Source organism: Setaria italica, chromosome IX (genome assembly GCF_000263155.2).
Source record: "Setaria italica strain Yugu1 chromosome IX, Setaria_italica_v2.0, whole genome shotgun sequence".
NCBI classification, from domain to species: domain Eukaryota; kingdom Viridiplantae; phylum Streptophyta; class Magnoliopsida; order Poales; family Poaceae; genus Setaria; species Setaria italica.
Genome location: NC_028458.1, coordinates 40,925,439 through 40,934,170, shown reverse-complemented (window position 1 = coordinate 40,934,170; position 8,732 = coordinate 40,925,439). Strand labels below are relative to the sequence as shown.

Here is an 8,732-nt window from a genome sequence, read left to right as displayed (position 1 = left end):
AATAGTTGCCAGCTCTAATTTGAAAGCTACAGAAAGATTGTTGTCTGGTTTGAAAGAAGACTAAGCCTTAAAGGACTTGGCGAGCTACATTATTTCTTGGGAATTGAGGTAAATAAGGGAAATGATGGTATAGTTTTAACTTAAGATAAATATACTCCTGATATGTTAAAAAGGGTGAACATGGCTGATTGTAAGTCAGTTAGCTCTCCTCTTTCGACAAGTGAAAAGCTGACGGCATTTGAGGGTAAATCTTTGGGAGCTAATGATGCTACACAATATAGGAGTGTTGTTGGAGCTCTTCAATATTTAACATTGACACGACCTGATATTGCTTTCTCAATTAACAAAATTTGTCAGTTTTTACATTCTCCAACAATGGTTCATTAGGCTCCAGTAAAGAGAATTCTGAGATATGTAAAGCAAGACACTAAGATTAGGCTAAAGATCAACAGGTCCAAGTCAATGTTGGTGACATGTTTCTCAGATGCCGATTGGGCAGGTTCTCTAGATGATTGAAGATCTACTGGAGGGTTTGCTATTTTCTTGGGTTCGAATCTGGTCTCCTGGAATGTAAAGAAACACGCTAAAGTATCGAGGTCGAGCACATAAGCGGAGTACAAGGTTGTTGCTAATGCTACGGCAAAAATCATGTGGGGAAATTGGAGTAAATTGTCCCGCCACAGCAAAGCTTTGGTGTGACAATGTGGGTGCTAAGTACTTGTCTACTAATCTTGTTTTTCATGCTAGGACAGCATATTGAAGTAGACTATCACTTCGTGCGTGGGCGTGTTGCAAAGAACTTGCTACAAATAGATTATGTGCCTTCTAGAGATCAGGTGATGGATGGTTTTACAAAGCCATTAACAGTTCGACAACCGGAGAATTTCAAGCACAATCTTAATCTAGCTCGGTTATGATTGAGGGGGAGTATTAGATAAACTAGATTCTGTTGTAAACCAAATATATCTTTTAACAAATTTGAACATGGAGATTACATGGCTGGAGATATTAGAGTTGTTGTAATCTAGTTAAACTCCAGCCAAGTTTATCTCCATGATTCTTTGTGTAATACATCACGTGAGAGGTTGTTTCTCGCCTATATAACATGCAGCCGTCAGCCGACGTTCCACCCAATTCTATAGCGCCTCTGAGTTTCTTATAATGAAAAGTGTTCTTCTCGCTTTATGTCTCCGTTTTGATATTAATCTGCGGATTCAATGGAATTCATGGGATTTCGGCTGAAAAAAAGAAGGGCACAAAAAATCCTTAATTTGGTGGATCGCCTCCTGCAAGCGAGCTCAGCGAGATAGTTATTTTGGAAGCCCACACAAGTGGAAAGAACAGTGACGGCTTGCGGCCCAGCAGCCTTTCTGACCGGCTCGGGCCGAAACAATCGTCCAGCCAGAACAAGGAGTTCCAAGTACTGATAACGCCTCCAGCTGGGGCTCTCTCTCTGAGGCTACTGAGGCCGCGGCCGCGGTGCTCCATGGCGGTCGCCGGTGGCGGCCATGGTGCCACGCTGACGCAGAACTGCCGATGCTGACAATGGGAGACGCGGTACTGGTAACATGCCGCGAGGCCGCAGCAGCGAGCTCGACGAGCCCGTCGTCGGTTGTCCACGTGCGAACCGAGGAAGGCAGGACGATACGTCGCCCCGGGGGGGCAGCTCAGCTCCGCGCGCCAGCTACCCCGCCGCGTGGCCTATTGTTTTGCCATCGAGACAACGACCGACCATGCCGGAGATCAGAAGTCGCAGCGGGAAACAACTCAATCGCCCTTCTCTTCAGACACTACACCGACGCCTGATTTATTTTGGACTTCGGGGTCTTGAGCGCGCGCCCCACCGCATCACCCGATCGCGTCTCGTCGGATAGAATTTTGTCTGGTGCTCCGTATATTCGATTCGATGGTACTGGCATCACAGCGGACGGAGAGGCATGTTTCCGTCTCAACACTCGTCAGTTCGTCACACAGGATCCAAGCGCAGCAGCTCGCAAGAAAATGACATGTTGCTGTACAAGATATTGGATACGGAAAGATCTTGCAAGTTCCTTCCGCTTGCTGATGTGTCGCCTGCTCGCTCGATGTGATCACTGCACGAAAATGTCAAGCTCGGCTCTCGTTGACGAGGTCGCTGGCTGTCCTCGCCTGCCGTCCTTTCTTGATTTGGTCGCCCACTAAAGCGCAACGATGCCGTCCGATTACACGCACGCAGACGTAGGCACGCACCGCACTAAACTCCAACAAGTCCCTATCATCGCAACGAAAATTTTCACATAAATCCTCCGAATCATGTGTACTGTACATACATACATTGCTCTAAAAACAACAAAGAGAGGACCAAACGGTAGTTTCGCATTTAGAACGGACGAAACGAACCACGGCGCCATCGGGATTGTGGCCAGAGCCGCGAACTCAACACGGCTCCGGCTCCGGCGTCGAGACCGGCGCCCGTGCCTGTCGCCATCACGTCCACGCGTGCTCAGTGCTCACCTCTTGCCAGCGGCGGTGGCCTCCGCACCAGCAGGGACCGGATTCCCCGTCCGCGCCACGGCCCGGCTCGCGGGCGCCGTCCCGGCGCCGCGCAATGCCCGCCGCGCGCCGGTCGTCCTCGTCGCCACCGCGGACACGGACAGCCCCGCGCTCTCGGCGGCGTGGTGGGCCTCGAATTCAAGCGGCTCGTTAGCGTCGGCCGCGCGGGCGCCGCCACCCCCGCCGCAAGACGGTGTGGGGACGGTCGCGGCCGCGCTGGGCCCGAGGACGCGGCTGTCCGCGGCGCCGCGGCTGTTCTGCCATATTCCCAGGCAGTAGGACGCGGAGCAGAGCATCGCGGCGACGAGCAAGGTCAGGAGGTCGCCGCGCGTGGGGGCGCGCCACCTCCTGCCGCCGCCGGCGCGGCCGCTCTGCGGGACGGTGTTCGCCATGGTCGGCGAGGCGTGGGGAGGAGGACGACGACGAGTCGACGAAACGGCGAGGCAGAGGAAACGGAATGGAGGGTTGGCTCGATCGGCGATACGCGTGTGCAGGTCGCTTTTGAGGGAGGGTGGTGCAATAAACAGAGAACCGGAGGTTTCATATGGTGCAGGCACCAAATAAGCGAGGTGCTTAATCCGTCGTTGACAATGACATGATAGTGTTAAGCAAGGAGCACCCATTGCGGTTTTTTATCGGGAGAATTTGACACCAGAAATTATTCTTTGGCTCTCAAAATTTTTTCTTCCTTATTTGACATTAACTTCAACTTCCGTTCCCAAATTACTAAGTTCAACTTTCCTTCCCAAATTGACATCCTGTTCGATTTTCCATCCGAGCACCGTTAAATTTCCCGTGAAAAGACTATTTTGCCCCTGTGAATAATGTGGGTCCCACTGCAACCACCCTTCTCCTTCCTCCTTCCTCTCTCTCTCGAACTGTGCCACCGCTCGCACCCTACTTGCAGCATCTCTCAAACTAAAGCAAACACCAAAAGAACTAATCATGATAGAGGACCAAAGGGTCGTCGGCCCCCCCACCGTCGTCGTGTGCCCAGCCCAGCTGCCTCGGCCGCTCTCTTCGTGAGGTACTACATCCCGGCGGGCGACGAGCGGCGGCGGCTGCGTGTGGACCCGTTCTGGAGCGACCTCGCACGCTTCGAGCGCTGGGGGGCCGAGCGCGGTGCCGAGAGGTACTGCGGGGATCGCGTCCGAGCTACGCTGGCGGCGGCATTGCCGGGGACGCCAGCGCGCGGAGGTGGCGGCTGTTGCAGGTGCTAGAGAGGTGGCTCGCATGGCCGGAGGATGCGGCGGCGGTGGAGAGGTGGTGGAGAGGTGGATCGAGCTCCCAGGGGCAGGGTGCAGTGCGGGCGACGGCTGGTGCGGCGTCGGCTGGCGCGGGCGCAGGCGGGTGCCAGCCAAGGTGCGGGTGAGCACGGAAACTGTGACGTTGGTGAGATAAGGGGAGGGAGGAAGGAGAAGGGTGGTTACGCTGGGCCCATGTTCTTCAAGGGGCAAAATAGTCTTTTCACAGGAAATTTAACGGTTGTTGAATGAAAAATCGAACAGAGTGTCGATTTGGGAACGATAGTTGAAGTCAGTGTCAAATAAGGAAGGAAAAAATTTTGAGGACCAAAGAAGAAACGGATCATTTTTCTGGTGTCAAATAAGGAATTCTCTCTTTTTTATTTGCTTGGCTGTTGTTGACAACTTGGCATGCCCCGAAATGGTCATGGGATCGTCTTTGGTATAGGAGTTATTCGTAGTTTTTGTCATTTGCATGTGAATCCATACCATACGCCAATTTATAAATTGTTTTTTTTTGAAGCGAGGCTAACCCCATTTTTGTTGATTAGACTGAAATACCAGAATAAGGTGACCAGTTTAGGAGATGACCAAGGCCTCGTTTGGATGCAAAGAATCTGATTTTGAGTGGAAGCTAGTCCGCTCCGGATTCCGGGATTCTGAGAATCCATAATCTAGCTTCATAAAATTCGAGGCAAAATCTATCCTGTTTGGAAGCTGATCAGATTTTGAATTTTGGATTCTCAAAATCTCTGTTCATCCAAACGGGCCCCAAGTGAACGCACTAATCTCCTACCCTGATTCAAGCTAGCAGCCTAACTTGAACCACGGCTTCTACGGTTCTGCCTCTACTCAAGTTAGTACAAGGAGAAAATAAGCCTTATTAATGGTGGATTCTTAAAATGTTAAAAAAATAGTGGATTTTGTGTGTGGCGTGAATTATTTTTTTTGTTTTTGAGCAGATGGCGTGGATGATTGGATCTCCATACTAGTATATGTGTTCTTATCCATTGTTCTAGAGCTGTGGCCAGTAGATGAGTACGTACGTGGACAAACTAGAACTGCTCATGTGCTTCGTTCACACGATTGCTGTCCCAAATCCGTAGCGCTACTGCTTGGCACACATGAGCTGCTGTCATCGTCAAAAAAAAAAAATCTTCGTCGCAGAATTAGAAATGGAAAAACCATTTCGATTCGCGTGACGATTGCTCCCGATGAGCACGAGTTCTCTGGATTTTTGACCTACAGCAGCTGGTCCAACTTGGAGGCGAAGAGCACGTGTAGTGTAGGGTTTACCTACGGTACGATGATGCTCAAGGAGATCCGGGGAACATTTTGCCTTCCCAGGAGATATCACCAGAGCTATAAGAGTTACAAACGCTTTAAGACAGATTTAACAGCCAAACTTACCTACCAAACTTAACATAAATCGCACTCCTTGCGATGGTGTAAGCATCTACATTAGAGTGCCTGTTTTTATGAACAAAATCAGCAGTGCCAAACTGCGTTGTTGTAGCCTTTATCTCCCTAATGATACGGCTATGAGCGGCCATTTCTCCCTCCTTAATTCCTCTGATCACGTTAACAATGTCCGAGGTTAGCCTGAAGTGTTGAACCATGAGTTCGCTTGCCAACGGCAGACCTTCCCTGCATGCTACGACGATCTCTGCATCTGAAAGTCCACAAATCACCAGCGCAGACGCTCCCAGAAAGTTCCTGTAGCGTCCCTAGTAATGGTAGCTGCCGCTGCCTTACTTGAATTCTTCGAAGTGGCTGCATCGACATTGATTTTAACAAGGCTTGGTGGTGGAGGGATCCACCAAGGTGGGACACCTTAGGTACGTCTCACCGACACCGCGTGCACTGTCTTGATCACCTCTAGATCAGCTATACCAGATAGGTCAAAGAGTAACCAACATCCTCGTCAGATCCTCATGCTTTAGCAAGCTGATAATAGCCTCTAACCATCACCTAGGCTCAGTCTCCTAAATTTCACTCATCAGTTGTGTAATTTCCTTGCATTCGAGAGCCCACACGCATTTCGCCATATTGCACTCTATCGATGAGTACTTTCAAGAATCAGGCATACCACAGATGGAACAGGTGCTTCGAGTAGCCATGTTTCTATGGTGCAGTACATCACTTGATGGCAAGGAGTGATGAGCAAGCCTCCACAAGAACACATGTATCTTTGATGGTACCTTAACTTGCCATAACGACTTCCATTCATTTTCCTCATACCCTAAATCTGATCTCCCAGTAATGTTCTCTAGATACGTTGTATCTTGTTCTTTGTTTACAACCAACATCCTATAATCTGAACGAACTGAGAAAATACCCCTTTTTTCATGGTGCCATGCCCAAAAATCCCCTTGTCTCCGAGTGCAGAGGGGTATATTCATAATCGCCTCAACATCAGGCGAACAGAAAACAACATGAAGCTTTTGGACATCCCACGAGGCCGTCGTGTGATCTATAAGCTCGCTAACCATCTGTGGAGGATCTGTCTTTTATAAGTCCATCCTAATGGGGCAAAGATAATTTGCATCCGGAATCCAATTCATATTCCATATATATGTTGATTCTCCAGTTCCGATGCTTCTAATTAATCCCCGCTCTAGAACTTCCCTACCATCAAGTATGGATCGTCATATCCGACAGGGAGAAGACCCCAGATTAGCAAATAAGAAATCCACATTTGGGAAGTAAACTGCTTTTAAAATTCATGCACTTAATGAGCTCTCATCCATGAGGATGTTCCATGCCTGTTTCGTTGGTAACGCTAGATTAAACAGCTCAATATCCCTGAAGTCCAGGCCGCCCATGCACTTTGGTTTGATCATCTCATCCCAAGCGATCCAACAAGTTCTCCTTTTTTCATTCTTGCTACCCCACCAGAAGTTCCTCAATAAACCATTGATGTAATGGTATAAACCTCTAGGGAGCTTAAAGCAGCACATTGAATAAGTAGGTATACCATGTGAAACTGATTTAATCAGTACTTCCATACCACCCAACGACAAGCACTGCTCCAACCAACCCTGAACCTTTTTCCACACATGATCTTTAATGTATTTTTCACTCAGAGATTCATTCTTGATCACTTCATGAAGAGACTTATCCATATTAATCCTCTGTCCAGAAGCTTAACTGTAAATGTTGAGTACCTCCTTGATCTCCTCTGCACTTTCCCTATTAGCTCTGAAAAATAGCAGGTTATCCTCCGCGAAGAGTAAGTGAGACACCACCGGAGCCGACGGTGCCATTTTAATCCCATTGAGTATGGACGACTGATTCCTAGCTTTTAGCAGGCACGAAAAGCCCTCTACTGCCAACAGAAACAGATAGGGAGAGATAGGATCTCCTTGTCGGATACCCCTCGACAGTTTAAAATTGTCAAGTCTATCACCGTTAAAAAGAACTGAAAAAGAGATAGTAATTATGAAGCGCATCACTATCTCAACCCAACATTGGTGGAATCCCAATCGGTGCATGATCGCTCGCAGATAGTCCCACTCAACTAGGTCATAAGCTTTCCTCATTTCCAACTTCAGAGCACAACATCTTGATTCACGAGGCTTTTTCCACTTCATAAAATGCAGACATTCATATGCCGAGATTATGTTGTCTGTAATAAGATGCCCAGGTACAAATGCAAACTGCTCTTCTAATATAACCTCAGTCAACATTTGCTTCAGCCTATTTGCAACAACTTTCGAGACGATCTTATACATAACGTTACAAAGGCTTATAGGCCTAAAGTGGCCCAACTCCTCTGGATCTGCCATCTTGGGGATTAGAATAATAAAAGTATCGTTTATTGATGTAGCGTCCTCCTCCCCTTTCAAAATCCTCAACACTATTGAGGTAATTTCAGCTCCACATAAGTCCCAATACCGCTGGAAGAAGTGTGCTGGAAAACCGTCAGACCCCGGGAACTTTGTCGAAAACATCTAAAATAAAGCTTCTTTGACTTCCTTCTCTGAAAAGGCTGCAAGTAAGCTGTTGTTCATTGCTGCAGTAACCTTCGTTGGGACTGTACTCAATACTGCCTCCATGTTATTGGTCCCCTTAGAAGTATACAACTCCTTGTAGAAGTTAGTTGCTAGATCGCTCATCTCCTGAACATTTTCTGTCACCTGTCCATCCGGTTTTTTCAACCTTGCGATCCTATTTCTCCTCCTCCTTCTACTAGCTCGGATATAAAAAAACCTAGAATTTCTGTCACCTGCAGAAAGCTACATAATTCTAGAATGTTGCATCCACATTATTTCTTCTGTATGATTTAGTTCCAAAATTTTCTCGTTGATCTTAAGCTCCACATGAGTTGGACCCGTCCTCTACGGGTTAGACTGTAGTCACTCTAGCTCTTGTTTCAGCCTGTGCAACTCCCCGCGTACATGCCCAAATGTGTTCCTGGCCCATCTCACAAGGTGGCTAGAAACTTTCTTCAGTTTGCTCTATAATTCCCGTAAGGTTGTTGCCTCATTCTCCTTCTGCCATGACTCAAGCAGAGAGTTAGAGAACTCAGCGTGGGATTCCCACATAACTTCATACCTGAATCGTTTCTTTCCTCGAGGCCATGGCTCCTCCGACCTCTAGCTCAGCAAGATCGGCACATAATCCGAGGCGGCCGCTGACAAATGCTTGCACTTCGCTAAAGGGAAATGCACGCTCCAGTCTGGGGTTGCCAGAGCGCGATCCAGGCACACCCGGCAATAGGAGCCCCTAGCTACCTTCTTTTCATATGTCCAATTATGACCTTCATAACCTAAGTCATTTAGGCCACATACATCCACCATCTCATGGAACTCGGCAATTTGAGCATGCCTTCTCTCCTGTACGCACACGTGTTCCGTTCGATGTAACACTTCATTGAAATCCAATACACAACCATGGGAGGTGCGATGATGACTTGATATGTTTGAACATATCCCACATCTTGCGCCTCTCGTT

At 48.2% G+C, this 8,732-nt stretch overlaps 1 protein-coding gene across 2 annotated transcripts; it reads right to left on the bottom strand.

Annotated features, from left to right (window-relative positions):
* Positions 1-1,907: 1,907 nt before the first annotated feature.
* On the bottom strand, positions 1,908-3,268 carry LOC101773093. 2 transcript variants are annotated; one of them, XR_002675722.1, is made up of 2 exons: positions 2,380-3,262; positions 1,908-2,251 (listed from the first exon to the last, which is right to left on the bottom strand). XR_002675722.1 is itself a non-coding variant. In XM_004983825.3 (2 exons), exons 1-2 carry the CDS (start codon positions 3,153-3,155, stop codon positions 2,107-2,109), a joined length of 807 nt encoding a protein of 268 aa, XP_004983882.1. In that variant the 5' UTR covers positions 3,156-3,268; the 3' UTR covers positions 1,908-2,106. The 2 variants fall into 2 exon arrangements, 1 of the variants encoding a protein (XP_004983882.1); XM_004983825.3 differs by having other exon boundaries at positions 2,494-3,268.
* Positions 3,269-8,732: the final 5,464 nt, after the last annotated feature.

Coding starts and splice junctions, on each gene's coding strand:
- LOC101773093 (XM_004983825.3), bottom strand. CDS start 3,155: ATGGGTGCTCCTTGCTTAACACTATCATGTCATTGTCAACGACGGATT. Junction 2,252..2,493: donor GCCACCGCCGCTGGCAAGAG/GTGAGCACTGAG, acceptor TTGCGATGATAG/GGACTTGTTGGAGTTTAGTG.